The sequence below is a fragment of the Ursus maritimus genome, unplaced genomic scaffold (genome assembly GCF_017311325.1).
Source record: "Ursus maritimus isolate PB19 unplaced genomic scaffold, ASM1731132v1 scaffold_13, whole genome shotgun sequence".
NCBI lineage: Eukaryota > Metazoa > Chordata > Mammalia > Carnivora > Ursidae > Ursus > Ursus maritimus.
This window is the reverse complement of record NW_024423675.1, coordinates 55,140,169-55,156,575: the sequence shown is the minus strand read 5'-3', so window position 1 is coordinate 55,156,575 and position 16,407 is coordinate 55,140,169. Positions and strand designations below refer to the sequence as shown.

Sequence of the window (16,407 nt, the reverse complement as noted above, 5' to 3'; positions counted from 1 at the left end):
CAGTTCAGCGCCTACACCGCGGGCGGTACCGCCACCCACGTGTCTTCACACCAACCGCGGTATCAGGAAAAGGAGGGGGCCACGAAAAAGGCCCGCATGGAAGCAGGAGACGGAAAGGTGCACGGGGTGGGGGGCATCTGGATTCATGCCTGAGGCGGAAGACGGGGGGCGGCTGTAGGGGAGCCGCCCGAAGACCTGGCCAGTTCGGGGGGCCTGCTGGCTTGTACAACTGCACGATCCAAAGGAGGCCCACCTGCAACTTTTACTGGATCTGTGGGGGGATTTTCAAGAGCTCGAGAAAGAATCTCATTTTCCTGGAGGCTCTGCTTAGTCTCCTGTCAAACTGCTCGTTTTTGGTTTTTTGTGGGTTTTTTTCTTTTTTTTTTTGGGTGAGAAAAAGGCAAGAATGCAACTCCTGACACAGAACACATTCATCACGACCGTCTGTCCAACTCTGAGAACAGGGCTGGAGGACCATGTCTGGTAAGAGGGTGACAGGTAGAAGAGATCAGCTCTGATCTCAACCGAGGAATGACCCCTGTCCCAGTATGGACCCAACTAACCAACCGACGACCACAAACCGGATCCGTATGTGGAGAGCGAGAGGTGAAGGAGGACTCGGACACCCTGTGGGGGAAACAGCTATGACCGCGGGTGCCAGCTTTGTGGGCTGGTGTTACCACACCCGCTGAACAGACAAGGAAAGCGAGGCTCAGGGAGGGGAAGCCCCTCTCCGGTGAGTCCTGCTTCCCCTGGGGAGCCAGTCTTAGAACGCTCCATGAGGGGAGAGCCCTCCCCTCTCCCACGCTGCTTTCTTCCTTCCCCCATTGCTTTTCCCACAGACTTTGGTGCCCTGCAACTGACTCCAGATTGTTTAGAATCAGACAGAGGGGGGCGCCTGGGTGGCTCAGTCGTTAAGGGTCTGCCTTCGGCTCAGGGTGTGATCCCGGGGTCCTGGGATCCAGCCCCACATCGGGCTCCTCCGCTGGGAGCCTGCTTCTTCCTCTCCCACTCCCCCTACTTGTGTTCCCTCTCTCGCTGGCTGTCTCTCTGTCACATAAATAAATAAAATCTTTAAAAAAAAAAGAATCAGACAGAGGAGTGGCAGACAAGACATGAACGTGGCCCCACTGCCGTGACCACCACCCAAGCGCCCCCATCAATGAATGTGCTCCACGTGCCCTCATCTGTCCTCAGCCTGGACGGGCTGATCACTGAAGAGCCCGGGGGAAGCATCAGGTGAGCAACTCGGCCTAGGAGTCCGTAACACAGTTTGGGCAAGAGGCTGCATCCGCTAACGTCTCTTAGAAATCTCAGGACAAGAGATGGCAGCGAGGGGAAGCAAATCCATGACAGTCCTACCTGGTTTAGGAAGAAAAAAAGCCAGGATCTAGAAGAGCTCCAAGTTCCCCGACAGAGCAGGAACACGGTAACAATTTAAAGGGCATGCTTTTCAAAGAGCCGAGAAAGCCATCCTTTAAAGTCAGCATCCCGGGAACACTGAACAGTTTGATCGCGCCAACAGGGAAAAGGGAGTTAACATTCACCGGGTCCCACTAATGAGCCAAATAGTACTCATCGCTTTTCACTATCATACCTCATTAAGGCACAGGAGGAATACAGGGAAATGGTGTCACAGTAAACCAACCACATGAATCACATTACAAAGAAGAGAAGTCCCTACTAAAACCGCCATCTTTGTTTTTGTGCTGTGGGACCACAACACCATGAAACGGAATTCAGAAGTTACTGCTAACATCACCAGCACCCTGGTGCGGTTAATGTCACACGTTCTCCGCACACAGATCTGAAAAGCAGCTAGATTTTTTGGGTGATGTTAAATCGAGGGGCAAAGAGTGTTAAGGAAAGAGAACTTTAAACATCTGAACAAAAACACATATTTCTTCATGTACTGATAACCACTACAGTAAGCCTCAAGAGAAACTCCAATGTTTAACTCTTGTTGGAGATGATCAGCAGATAAGAAACGCCTTGTCGCGGGGCGCCTGGGTGGCACAGCGGTTAAGCATCTGCCTTCAGCTCAGGGCGTGATCCCGGCGTTATGGGATCGAGCCCCACATCAGGCTCCTCCACTAAGAGCCTGCTTCTTCCTCTCCCACTCCCCCTGCTTGTGTTCCCTCTCTCGCTGGCTGTCTCTATCTCTGTCGAATAAATAAATAAAATCTTTAGGGAAAAAAAAAAAAGAAACGCCATGTCGCTACATTTTCACACACAATAGCAGCAAAAATAGCACATGTGAAAACGTCTATAAAGAGGAAGTTAATATGTGCGAGACTGAAACATTCATTTTGGAAAAAGCCAAGGATCACAGGTTCACACAAGTCCCTTAAGAACACCTGGTTTCCTACACGTGGTGTCTTTGATACAACCTGCTCTTTTCATTACCTATAAATCTCAGGGATCTCATTCCGACTCCTCAACTCCATGTTTAAACATGACCCTGAAGTGGGCTGTGCTAATGAGCAACTGGAGGACAGCTGATCCCCCAGAGAAAAGACAAAAATCTCCACCATTAGCAATGATCACCTCGGAGATACTAATTCTTTCTGGAGAGGAAAACTGCTAGATGCTTAAATCAATAAATAACTCACTGAGGAGCAAGGAAGATTTTAATGAGCTAAAATGCAAGGAGAATTATCGTCTCGCTGGCTGTTTCTACTTTCCTCCTCCCAAATGGGAAAGACCCCGGCCAAAGCCTGGCTTGAAACTCTACCTCATAACAAAATACTGCTTTCTCTGCTGAGGCTTGAGTAGAAGCAGCTTACAGAGCACCGCCCACTCCCCAGGCAGAAGACCAAATGTTAAAACAATAGCAAGACACAGAAATGCTGACGTTTAACGTGGGGCATGTGGGAGTAACGTATAGTTCAGATATCATGAAAACTATTTTTCTCTACGTCATTGATTTTTAAGAGCGGGGGTGGGGGGCAAGCATCCCAAAATGGACAGAGGGAGATGGAGGACAGATGTGATTTGCAAGGTCATAAGGAACATCATGGTTTTGTATTTAGCAAAAACAAAACCAAAAATTTCAAATTCAAATTACAGGAAGTACAGCTCCCCCCCTTCGCTTGACTGGAAGACAGAATTTATCTTTCACTATCAATGTGTTTTGAAAGGCCACATATGGGAATCTCATGTATGAGATATATATATACTGAAAGCTGGAGTGAGTTAAAAAAAACAAGGTCGAGAGAGGTTTGATGAATCCTGGTTATATTACTTAAGACCTATAAAACCTGTGTCTATATTCTTCAGAAGTTATCAACACAGTTCAGAAAACAGAGTTTCAAAAAAATAAAAAATAAACCAATAGGTCCTTTTCTCTAGGGAAGATGTGCTTCTAAAATTATAGTAACTTAAAGAGAATAAAGAAGGTCCAGAATTCCTTAGTGAATACACTCAGGGGCCATCCCTCGGGGTCTACTTGGGGCAGAAAAAATCCCTGCCTCTAAGATTTTAGAACTAGGATCTTCTAGATGGGTGGGGGGGGGCATAGAACAAACTACTGGGAGAGGAAAAGAAATGATTAAACATCCGATTTCTACTCGTTTTGCCCACACAGACATCGGTGTTCTTGATCAGGCCCTGCACCCGAGCTGGGAAGTACGGGGAGGGATCTTGAGGGAAGGGTGCCTGGAATTTTTCTTTCACTTTTTTTTTTCAAGAGATTTCTTTGATTCAAATCATTTTTTTTATTCCTAGAATAAGCCAATTTGGTCATGACATATCTTTTTTTTTTTAATGATTTTTTATTATATTATGTTAGTCACCATACAGTACATCCCCGGTTTCCGATGTAAGGCTCGATGATTCATTAGTTGTGTATAACACCCAGTGCACCATGCAATATGTGCCCTCCTTACTACCCATCACCGGTCTATCCCATTCCCCCAGCCCCCTCCCCTCTGAAGTCCTCAGTTTGTTTCTCATAGTCCATAGTCTCTCATGTTTCATTCCCCCTTCTGATTACCCCCCCTTTCTTTATCCCTTTCTTCCCCTACCGATCATCCTAGTTCTTATGTTCCATAGATGAGAGAAATCATATGATAATTGTCTTTCTCTGCTTGACTTATTTCACTTAGCATTATCTCCTCCAGTGCCGTCCATGTTGTAGCAAATGTTGAGAACTCGTTCTTTCTGATAGCTGAGTAATATTCCATTGTATATATGGACCACAACTTCTTAATCCAGTCATCTGTTGAAGGGCATCTCGGCTCCTTCCACGATTTAGCTATTGTGGACATTGCTGCTATGAACATTGGGGTGCATATGGCCCTTCTCTTCACCACGTCTGTATCTTTGGGGTAAACACCCAGTAGTGCAATGGCTGGATCATAAGGTAGCTCGATTTTTAACTTTTTAAGGGACCTCCACACTGTTTTCCAGAGTGGCTGTACCAACTTGCATTCCCACCAACAATGTAGGAGGGATCCCCTTTCTCCACATCCTCTCCAACAATTGTTGTTTCTTGCCTTGTCTATTTTTGCCATTCTAACTGGCGTAAGGTGGTATCTCAGTGTGGTTTTGATTTGAATTTCCTTGATGGCTAATGATTTTGAACATTTTTTCATGTGTCTGTTAGCCATTTGTATGTCTTCATTGGAAAAGTGTCTGTTCATATCTTCTGCCCATTTTTTGATTTGTTTATTTGTTTCTCGTGTATTGAGTTTGAGAAGTTCTTTGTAGATCTTGGATACCAGTCCTTTATCTGTAGTGTCATTTGCAAATATATTCTCCCATTCCGTGGGCTGCCTCTTAGTTTTTCTGTTTCCTTGGCTGTGCAGAAACTTTTAATCTTGATGAAGTCCCATAAATTCATTTTATCTTTTGTTTCTCTTGCCTTTGGGGATGTATCATGAAAAAGGTTGCTTTGGCCGATGTCGTAGAGGTTGCTGCCTATGTTCTCCTCTAGAATTTTGATGGATTCCTGTCTCACATTGAGGTCTTTCATCCATTTGGAGTTTATTTTTGTGTATGGTGTGAGATAGTGGTCAAGTTTCATTCTTTTGCATGTAGCTGTCCAATTTTCCCAGCACCATTTATTGAAGGGATGACATATTATCTTTTTAACACGTTCTCTGGGTTTGATTTTCTAATATTTTGCTCTAATTTGTGTCTGTTAAGAAGAGTGGCTGTAATTTTGTTATATTTTTGCATCAGGGTTATGGTCTCATCAATGAGTTATGAATAAATGTTCTCTCTCTATTCCTTGAAGAAAAAAAAAAGGTTTATTTGGGGTGGAGGGAGGCAGGGGAGAGAATCTCAAGCCGACTCTGCACTGAGTGTGGAGCCTGATGTGGGCTCGATCCCACGACCTGTAAGGTCATGACCAGAGCTGAAACCAAGGGTCTGATGCTTCATGGACCGAGCCACCCAGGAGCCCCTCGTCCTTCCACTCTCGATGAACTGGGACACGTTGTCGTTTTTGAGAGCCCAGTCAAGTGGCTTTATAGCTCATACCTTCCACAGCAGGTTTCTCGTGGTGCTTTGCAACGACAAGGAGAGTCTGTGACATCTTATGTGGACAGAGGCTCCTTGATGATCTCATGGCAAAGTCCTAGAAAGAATTAGGTTCTTCTTTTTTTAAGTTTTTAATGGAATGTCACTTTCCTTTCTATAAAGGCCAAATTCCCAAATATGCTCTTTTCTTGCTGACTGACAAGTAGCTGTTAGACTGGGCTACTTTGCTTTGTTGCCCTCATGCCACCATATGTGTTTTAGGGAGATTACTCTGGAAGCTGGACCGAGAAGGGGTTGGAGGGCGTGGGAGTGAAACATGCAAGAGGAGGAGACATTTGGTGGGAAGCTGGATGCATGGGTTTGGAACTCAGGATGGTCAGGGAGGAGGGGAGGTAAGCCAGGACTCGTCAGCATACAGATGGAGTTAGACTCAGAAACTCGGGAGATCTGAGAGAAATGGGTAGAATGGGAAGGAAAGGGGCCTGAAGTACATCCCTGGGAGGACTCAGATTCCAGGTAAGAGAAGAGAAGCAAACGGTGACTCTGGTGTGGCCCAGGAGGTTGGAAGCGTGATGTGGTCACACGGGCGAAGGGGAAAGGGCACAGTAGACAGGTCTGAATGATACCCAATGGCCAAACAAACTCAAAGCAACAAAATCCATTTTTGGCAATTAGGAATCCGTTGATGACTTTCCTATAGAAATGGGCATTAGCACCTGGGCCTGGCAAATTCCTGCCATTTGAGTCAAGTGTATTCCCTGGAGATGGAGACTTCATCCGGGCCGAGTGTTTTATGGGCAGAGTCCCTGTTTATTCATGCATTATTTTAACTTCAGACATCTAACTTTTTATTTGAGTTTACTGAACATCTACCATACGATTACAGCTTTGTACCTATGGATCGATAACCACACTGGACTGAAATATTAAGGATACTATCAAATAGAAACGTTAAAATGACTGTGTAAGTACACTAAAATAAGAACATCAACCCATTTTCGTTCAGATATTGTAATACTTTGGCAAGATAAGAGAATGACGATTTCAGCAAAAGGTATTCCCCCACCCTCTTCCCCACACACTAAGTGATCTCATCCTGGGAGAATTCTTTTCCTTTCACAAATTAGGTATGTGTCTTTTTTCCACTCTCTTCTGTGATCAGAACAGATCATTGGCTTTCATTTTCTTTTCTAAGATTTTATTTATTTATTTGAGACAGAGAGAGAGAGAGCGCACAAGTAGGGGGGAGGGGCAGAGGGAGAGGGAGAAGCAGGCTCCCCACTGAGCAGAGAGCCTGACTCGGGGCCTCCATCCCAGAACCCTGGGATCGTGACCTGAGCCCACAGCAGACACTTAACCGACTGAGCCACCCAGACGCCCAGATCATTGGCTTTTAAAATTAAGACCTATGTTGTGCTTAGTTCATAAATCAGAATGACCACAAGCCAAATGGACAGTTAAGGATTATGACTATAGCCCTTATCTACCAACATTTTCCCCCAAAGGATACACGTTCCTACGTTCACCTCTTACTTCACCATTCGACACACTTACCACTCCGTATATGTGAAGAATACCAAAGAGACTCAGTTGTGTCCAGAATGACAGAAAAGTTAGTTACTCCGTCTTCAAGTGCACCTGCAGCCGACGTGGGTTATAACACACGAGAGAAGGCAAGCACCACCTCACATCTCGTAATGGGTACGCTCTGAATGATTCATCAAAAATAATTCCCTTCCTCACACTCTAGGGAGAAAATAAAATTAAGCAGGATGGCTAAGAGACACGGAGAGAAAGAGAGTCTGCGTGCATGCATGTGCGATGAAGAGAATCTAATATGACAAAGACTCAGAATTCGTGGCACAAAAAGGAGGACATGCCCAAGTTACAGTTCCCAAAGCAGCACTAGGGCCAGCCAGGCCTCACAGAGGCAGGAGAGCCCAGCCGATCTGTCTTTATGTTGTTAACCCTGACCCTAAACAGCGGTGGCCTGGGGGAGGCAAGCAAGGCAAGGAGAGGCCGCTGTGCGAAATGCAACTCAGCATTTCCCAGTCTGAACCCCGGATTACACAGCGGCACGGTTCTGCGTTCCACTTCCTCCGAGCCACTCTCCGGGCCTCGGTCACTTCCTCTGTGAAGTGCAGAAGTTGCACTCGACAGAAGGGGACTGAGGTGCAGTGGGGAGAATGCTCGCTGGGGTTATGCGACCCCCACTGGAATACAGGCACCGCTGCCTCTCGCGGTGCCCAGGCTCACACTTCACTTGCACGGAACATTAATGAGACGAGAGAGGGAGAGAGCTTCGAGAACGAGATCTTTACCTGAAGGTAAGGTGCTTTACTGTTGTGGATTCCGTTCAATACCTAGCAGTTAAAGTATTCTAATTCTAATTCCTCAAATTACATTTTAATTCCTTAAACATCATTTCCACTGGGGAAGAAGGGGTGAAAGCTGGAGCCAGGCTCTGCCCCTGTGCAGAGAGGCCAACAGGGATGAGGCCAGGTGCGCTGGAGGGGACGTCACCGGCCTGCTTGCCACAAGACACAGCCGGGAGCCCTTCTTTTGTGCAGTACACACCTCATACTAACACGTGTCACCCTACGCGGCCCCCTGGAATGCACGCCCACCAGTTCCAGCAGACTGTCTCACAGACCCTCTTCTCACCACTGCTAGATTTAATCGGCCTGATTTGGGGACCACTCACCTGCTTCTCTGGTGTTAGCAAGTAATGCCATGATCAGGGAGCAGCAAGAGTGAAAAGAATGGGAGGTGACATCGAACGGCATTTTCAGTCCACAAACACGGAAACATACGTCGAAGAACGCTCAGGGCCCGACATGACTCAGGTCACTTAGTCGCTCATGACTGAATAACCTTGGTATTTGCTTGGCACAAGACCTGTGGTGCCCCGGGGTCCAAGGCAGTCTCCTAGCCACCCATAACCAGTGCAGGGGGGAGAAGAGAGGCCTCGGTCGACAGGCCGCCCTCTCAACAGGGTGGACACCCTCCCTGCAGGGCTGGTGATAAGCCCAAGGCCGCAGTGAGGGAATCGCACTGAATGTACTTGGGCTTCCTCTCTTAAAAGGATGTCTGGGGGGTGATCAACTGCTGGAATAAAACAAGAGAGAACTCAACGCAAGTCTAATGTCTTGGGCCTTTGTCTTTCTGCGGCTGCGCTACTGAGCTGTTACTTCTCTGAGTCTCAGTTTCCTCCTCTGTGAGATGGGGAGAATGAGGGTCTTGCCGAACAGGGAATGTGGGCAGAATCAAGGACACAACTGAGCAAAGTGCTGAGCCGGGTTCACAGGACCCACTAACTCAATTAATGTGAGGGACCATTACTGCCGTTACAATAGGGCACTGCTCTGTGGCCTCTCCTGTGAGAAAGAGTCCATTATGCTCCCCAGAAACCTTGAAGGCTAGAAGACAGTGGGGTGACACATTTAAAGTGCTGGAGAAAAAAATCCGTCAACTGAAAATTCTCCGACCAGCAAAACGGTACTTCAAAAACAAGGGAGAGATTAGTATATGTGCATATTAACAAAAGCTAAGGGAGTACAGGAGCACTAGACCTGCCCTGCGGGAAATGCAAAAAGGAGTCCTCAGGGTAGAAATGACAGGACACTTGACAGTAACTCTAAGCCTCCGGAAGAAATAAGACCTCCAGAAAAACCAGTACTATTGTATTTTGGATTTGTAACTTGAGATTTTCTTTCCCAGCATTTAAAAGGTAAATGTGTTAAAAATTAAAATATATTTTAAAAAACCCAATCATGTAACTCACTAATCTCATCCAATTTAAAAAGCTAGAATTCCCCCCCCCCAATCTTTGGAAAAACAATTATTCTTTTTTCAAGATTTCACATGTGCAATACAAGTCTATTTAGAATTTTCCAGTTCACTTTTAAAGGCCTTCTATAAGCCATGCTAGGCTATGAATTTACACTGGAAATGACTTTGTGATCATTTAGCTTTGCTCAAAAAACCCCGACACCCTTTGATCCTTCAAATGGGAGACTTGTATTTTTCCTTCTTGTGTTAGTACTTGTTTTGAGGGTCTCTGCGCTCAGAAGGAGGAGAAATGAGATCCTCTGAGAAAAACAAAATAAAACGGTTCTCTTATTTCTGCGTTATTTCTTATACACACAGCTGGGACTGACCCGATTTGTCACAGCTGGAGGCCATTTCGCCCCGTCCTCCAGCTGAGTCTAACCACAAATTCAGAAGAGGCTCTCCTGCGAGGAGTGCGAGCGAGGGTGTGCACGCAGGGCCCCAAGGAACCTGTCAGCCTCTCTTCCCTGGAGAGGGGCACCACTCCAACTCACAAATAGTAGACGCAGAACATTCTCCCGCCTCAAACTGCTTTTGGCATCAGGGTGAACTCATCAGGGTGAGGCAGAGATAAGCCAGTTCTCACTGGGCGGGCGGCTCGGTCCAGTCCCCACACTGGGGAGACATTCCACTGCAGGGACCTGGGAGGCTGAGTGTGGGGCCTACGTGTGGGGGTGGAAGGAGCCTCCCCAGAAACATCACACCCAGTGCTTTCGCTTACTGACAGCCGATGCTCCGCAAGGAGGCAGCTAATGTGGACAAATGCCCAGACATTCTTCCCCTCCCCCACGTATCAATGCACAACTTCTAGCAAAGCCCAGAAGTGACGCTCAGAAACAAAGCAGGAAACCTATTCTTAGTTTTCAGTGACACACTCAGATGGGCATAAAATGGTCAAGCTGCAAAGTACAGAAGTCTCCTCTCTTTGCCACAAAACTCTGAAAAGGCAAATCTCAATTCTTCATGCTCAGGCTCCATGGAGAGTTTATGCATAATCGGAATCCGCTTCTATTCCACTAACTCTATGTAACCGTTCCTCAACATTGTAGGAAGGAATATTATTCCCGTAAGAAGTAATTAATAAACAAGGAACCCCCACCAGACAGGACTGGAAGCAGAGTGACTTCTGAGGAACACAGAGCTTGCGGGAAGGAAGAGGTCCACAGCTGTGGAGTGAAGGCTCTCTGTTACATTACTTAAAGCTAGTAATACTGGTCAAGAAGGGGGGGCGTGTAAAGGCCAAAGCTGGGCACCCACTCTCTCCCAGACACCTTAGTCTTGTTTGGTTTCATTCCTTCCATCTCCAGATGTGGCAAGGCCCTCCCACAGCGACTCTCTCCTTCTGCCAGCCATACATTGGAAGCATGTCTACGGGGCTTCCAATGAGAGACCTAGATCTCAGTATTTTATTAGCTTATTTCCTTATGATTTCATTGACCCACTGACTCTTCCACATTCTGAAACTGGCCAGTGTCCTTCCTGACTCACATTAACAGCAGCCAAGCTACTAATGTGGATGTTTGTAGGTGCCAAGTTCTGTGCTAAGCACACTTGCACGACTGCATCCCCCCAGCAGCCCTGAGGGCGGGAGTGTTATGACCCCGATTCTACACAAGGAGAGACAAGGTTCAGAAAAGTTAAGCGACAGCTAAGGCTTGAACCAGAGCTGTTTGTCAATAAGGCCTATGTCCTACTGCTTACCAAGAACACAAGCGTGTTTGACTCCAAACCCTCCAAGGCAGTTCCTACTGGTCGCAACAGGCTGTGATCGCCTGCAGGTCATCCCAAACTTGAGAGGCCACATGTAGTGTAGGAGGTGGTAGGCAGGGCTCTAACGTTACGTGGTCACTCCTGATCCCCAAACCTCTCATGATGGAAATCCCAACGAGACGGCCAACAGGGGGAGGCTGCGTCATGTAAGGTACAAATAGGCCTGTAAGAAATGCTTTGCAGAGATGATTTCCTTCAACCTAATAGCCATAATCCTTTGTTTCCCCTCTTCTTTCCCCAACTCTTATCACTGTTGATAAGGAGAATCTAAACGTACCATAATCTTACACTGCACTATTTATTCATTGTTGATGAAATGAGAAAACAAAAATCCTGACCTGTTGTTACACTTACACGTTTGCTGTTTTTCACAGTTGAAGGGTTGCAAAGGGTGTTTGGCAAGTGAGGGTGGACCCACCCTGACCCGGGCAGGTGCCCCACGCTGCCAACCCCGTGCCCAGGTGCTGTTGGTACCACACTACCTGCCACCACTGTGGTCTGCAGAGATCTGCTGACCTTCTGAAACAAGGCCCAGCAATGGCCTGTGTTTTAGAAATAAAATACAGGAAGAGTGAAAAGCCACATGTCAGGGAGAAGCATGGAGGCACATCCGCGGGGAGGTCCGTGGCTAGTGAAGTGCTAGCTCTGGCATGAAAAATGGAAAGAATAAGGCTTTGTCTTGTGCTCCGACAAGTGGTAAGTAGGCCAGGGAGAGGGGGGCCAAATTCCAGAGGCCAAATCAATTTCAAAGACCAGCAGGAGGAGCCCTGTACCTTCCTTTCCACATTTTTGGCTAAAAGATGAAGCAGTAAGGAGAAAGTGCACAGTCCCTAAGTTTCACGGAGGTGCCATCTTAAGTCCCCAGGACTCGGGACGCAGAATGGCATGCAGGAGGCAACATAAACTATTCAAGAGAACCTTCCAGGATATCTGAAAACAGGAAAGTTTCCCAATTTCTAGATTCTCTAGAGAGTAAAGCCACTTGATCGTCCTCAGAGTTAGGATGAAATTTATCCCAGAGAAGAGTCAAGGTGATTTATTTCCATAATAAAAAAGTACTTTGAAAGATGTCTTTGTTTTACCAAAATACAGATACAACCAGCAAACTATCTGTGACAGCTGTGAAAACATTCAGTTGCCAATGAAGGTATTTTTCTCTTTTTCACCACAGCTGTTCAGTTCAGAGCTGGGTTTGTTTTCTTCTTCCACTAAGCTTCCAAACCAAAAATTCTCGGCTCTGAATTACAAAGTGTAGTCCTTGGATTTTCTTGAATAGGCTGCCACCGTGTGGTCACCACTAAAAAGGCACATAGGTTTGGAGCTTACTTGGGAGACCACGTTTCTGAGCTGCCTGAATCGAAGACATTTATTAGATCTATCTGCCACTCAAATATTACACTTCTCCGTCGAGACACCGGCCTACCCTGGGCAGGACTACAACCTGCTCGCGTCTGTTCTCATGGGGCAACATGAGGAATGTGTGTTTTTCGATGTTGTTCTGCAGTTATTGTCCCTAACGCACTTTTAATTTAACTTCACTTTGCTCGAAATTTGTAAAAATTCATTGCCATCTTTTGAAATTAAAAACTTTATTAACTGCTCCAGCCATGAAAATGTAGAAGGATGATAGAATGCACCTGGATACCCAGCCCATTGCCCAGAAAAAAGGCATGACCAATGCAAGTTGGGTCTCCTTTCCTCCTACACCCACATCTTTGACCTGGTGAATGGTTGCCTGATTTGGTTCAAGGACCATGTATTTCTTTATTCTTTTACTTTATATACGTAGTCCTAAAACCTTGCTTTTAGACCTTAAATAAATGGTGTCACATGCAATATACCCTTTTGCAAATGCTTTTTTTCAACGACTGCTATATTAAAAAATTCTTTCACATTGGTATTTACAGCTCAAGATCTCTTCACCATTGTCTTGTTTATGCCCTTCTATCTCTGTGTAAATTTAATTTTTTTAAAGATTTTATTTATTTATTTGACAGAGAGACAGCACAAGCAGGAGCAGTGGGAGAAGGAGAAGCAGGCTCCCTGCTGAGCAGGGAGCCCAATGCAGGGCTCGAGCCCAGGACCCTGCGATCATGACCTGAGCTAAAGGCAGATGCTTAACCAACTGAGCCTACCCAGGCGTCCCTAAAAATAAAATCATCTAGGACTGATGACAGTCTGGTATCTTCCTTTCTAATCATTATAAATTCTCCCTTTCTTCACATTACAGCACTGTCTAGCTATTCCCATATTGAGCTGATTAGGAGTACTGATAAGAGGCACCCTTGTATCTTTCCAAATTTTACAAGAAATGTTTCTAATATTTCATTATTAAATGAGATACTTGCTCTAACTTTTTACAGACATTTACTGGGTTAAAGAATTCCTTTAATTTCCTAGACTAAGAGGTTTTTTAGGGAAAAAAATCATAAGGGATTTTTATCAAACGACTTTTCTGTATCTATGATGGTGACAGCATAGTTTTTGATCTGATAATGTGGTGAATTATGTCAGTAGATTTTAATGGATTTTTCTGATATTAAACCATGCTTGCAATTCTGTGATAACTTGGTGCTGGATCTGGTTTGCTAACATTCTGATAATGATTATTTTATCTATGTTCATAGATGGAATGAACTTGTAACTGTCCTTCACCATCCTGCCCTCTGGTGTGGGCACTCATAAAATGGATTAGAAAGTGTGCTTTTTCTATTCCTTGGAGAAAAGAATATGATTTATTCTTTGATGGTGGTAGAACTCCTTTTGTTTGCATGTTTGGTGGGTAGAATGATCCAATGTCTTGTATGTAAGTCTAATCAATTTTACTTAAATCCATTTTGTAAGTTACATTTTTTACAAGTTTTCATTTCATACAAATTTTCAAATTTACCCGTCTAAAACTGTTCATAGCCTCCTTTTTAGAAAATAATTTTTGTTCTACAGTTATGTCCCTTTGTTCATTCCTCACATTTCTGGCGTTCTTTTTTTGTTTTGCTTATTCTGGATAGTGGTGTTTCCATTTTACTAGACTGTTCCAAGAACCGACTTTTGGCTTAGTTGATAATCTCTCACATATATTTGCTTTCTATTTCATTAATCTCTGTTCTTTATTGTTTTCATCCTTTGATATTTTCTTTTTTTTTTTCTAAGATTTTATTTATTCATTCAACAGAGAGAGAGAGACAGCCAGCGAGAGAGGGAACACAAGCAGGGGGAGTGAGAGAGGAAGAAGCAGGCTCCCAGCGGAAGAGCCCGATGCGGGGCTCGATCCCAGAACGCCGGGATCACGCCCTGAGCCGAAGGCAGACGCTTAACAACTGCGCCACCCAGGCGCCCCTCATCCTTTGGTATTTTCTGCTGTTCTTTCTCTCACTTCCTATGTTCAATGCTTAGCCTATACACTTCTAGTCCTTTTCCTTTTCTTAGGTGAGCACTTAAAATGCTGCTTCCCACATGAAAGGTGCTTACCTTGCCTTGGAGCTGAGGCGTTTTCCACTGGGAGCTCATTGTCATGGACCCTCTTCTCTGGAACAGGCACTGTAGGGCAGCTTCCAAAGACCCGTGGGCTCCTATCACCAACATCTTTTTTCCATCTAAGTTGACACCTATCCACCAAATAGAAACTCAGTATTATAATCAAAACCTCAGAGTCTTCCTCCCATGCCGTTTTAGCGTAAGGAGAAAAGAACCTTTTAAAACTTCACCCTCTGAGCCAAGTTACAGCCTACAATGACTACCAGCCATGATTTATTCTTTCTTTGTGAATGCTATGGTCGAGTGACCGAGAGCCATCATCCTGGCCATTCACAGGATGGAAAAACAGTGTCTACATGGGTTATCTCAGCTTAATGGCTCATGTCTGAAAGGTATGTATCAAAAGTCAATCTTCTAATGGAACTTTCATATATATTTTGAAGGAGTTTTTTTTACTGAAGTATAGTTGACACACAACGTTACATTAGTTTCAGGTGTACAACATAGTGATTCGACACGACTGTATGTCATGCTATGGTCACCGTAAGCATAGCTGCCACCTGTCACCATACAACGCTATTTCAATACCACTGACTATATTCCTCATGCTGTACCTGTTATCCCTGTGACTTCTTCATTCCATAACTAGAAGCCTGTACCTGCTGCTCCCCTTCACCCATTTTGCCCACCAAGCCTCCCCTCCGCAACCAGCAGTTTGTTCTCTGTTTCTGGGTCTGCTTTTTGTTTTGTTTTTTTAGATACCACATATAAGTGAAATATATGATATTTGTCACAAATGGCAAAACCTCACTCTTTCTTATGGCTGAGTAATATTCCAGTGTATATGTACACCACATCTTCTCTATCCATTCATCTGTCAGTAGATACTTAGATTGCTTCCATTTCTTGGTTATTGTAAATAATGCTGTAATAAACATAGGAGAGCATGTATCTTTTGGAATTAGTGTTTTCATTTTCTTTGGGTAAACATCCACGTAGTGTTAATTATTGGATCATATGGTAATTCTATTTTTAATTAATTAGAAATTAGTTAATTAATTTAATTAATTAAAGTAATTAATACTGTTTTCCACAGTGGTTGCACCAGTTTGCATTCCCACCAACAGTACACGAGGGTTCCTTTTTCTCCACATCCTCATCTACACTTGTTATTTCTTTTGTTTTTGATTCTAGCCATTCTCATTGGTGTGAGGTGATATCTCATTGTGGTTTTTATTAGCATTTCCTTGATGATTAGTGATACTGAGCACTTTTTCATGTGCCTGTAGGCCACCTGTATGTCTTCTTTGGAATAATGTCTATTCAGACATTTCTAATATTTTAATTGGATTATTATTATTATTGGGTATTGGGTTGTATAAGTTCTTTATATATTTGGGATATTAAATACTTTGCAAGTTTTGTTTGATAGTTGTATGTTTGGGTGTGGAGGAGGAATATTTGCTTCTCTTTTACTAAGCTGGAATAGAGAAAAATTTAGTTAAATTTTTATATACTCAGCTAGAAGGTCCTTAAAATATAAGAAACACACAGTAATAACTTACTCTTTGAATTTGATAACCAAAAAAAAAAGAAATTATTCATATCTATGTCACCGACATAAAGAGCAAGGTCAAGGGGAGAACAATGGAAGTTAAATACTGATTATTGAAGGAGATACTGCTCACTGATAAATCCCAATCGAGGTTTCCAAACCCTGAACTACATCTGACAGCTTCCTCATTTAAATCTTAAATATAAGTTTTTGTTTTTTGTTTTAAAGATTTTATTTATTTATTCGACAGAGATAGAGACAGCCAGCGAGAGAGGGAACACAAGCAGGGGGAG

The 16,407-nt window shown here is 44.4% G+C and overlaps 1 protein-coding gene across 2 annotated transcripts in view; it reads right to left on the bottom strand.

Annotated features, from left to right (window-relative positions):
* MTHFD1L (methylenetetrahydrofolate dehydrogenase (NADP+ dependent) 1 like) overlaps positions 1-16,407 on the bottom strand; it is a 185,721-nt gene that overhangs the window by 154,652 nt on the left and 14,662 nt on the right. For both annotated transcript variants that reach the window (XM_040627959.1, XM_040627960.1), the window contains exon 7: positions 14,554-14,690. In XM_040627959.1, coding sequence (XP_040483893.1) covers positions 14,554-14,690 — 137 coding nt within the window. The remainder of the gene's footprint in view (positions 1-14,553; positions 14,691-16,407) is intronic.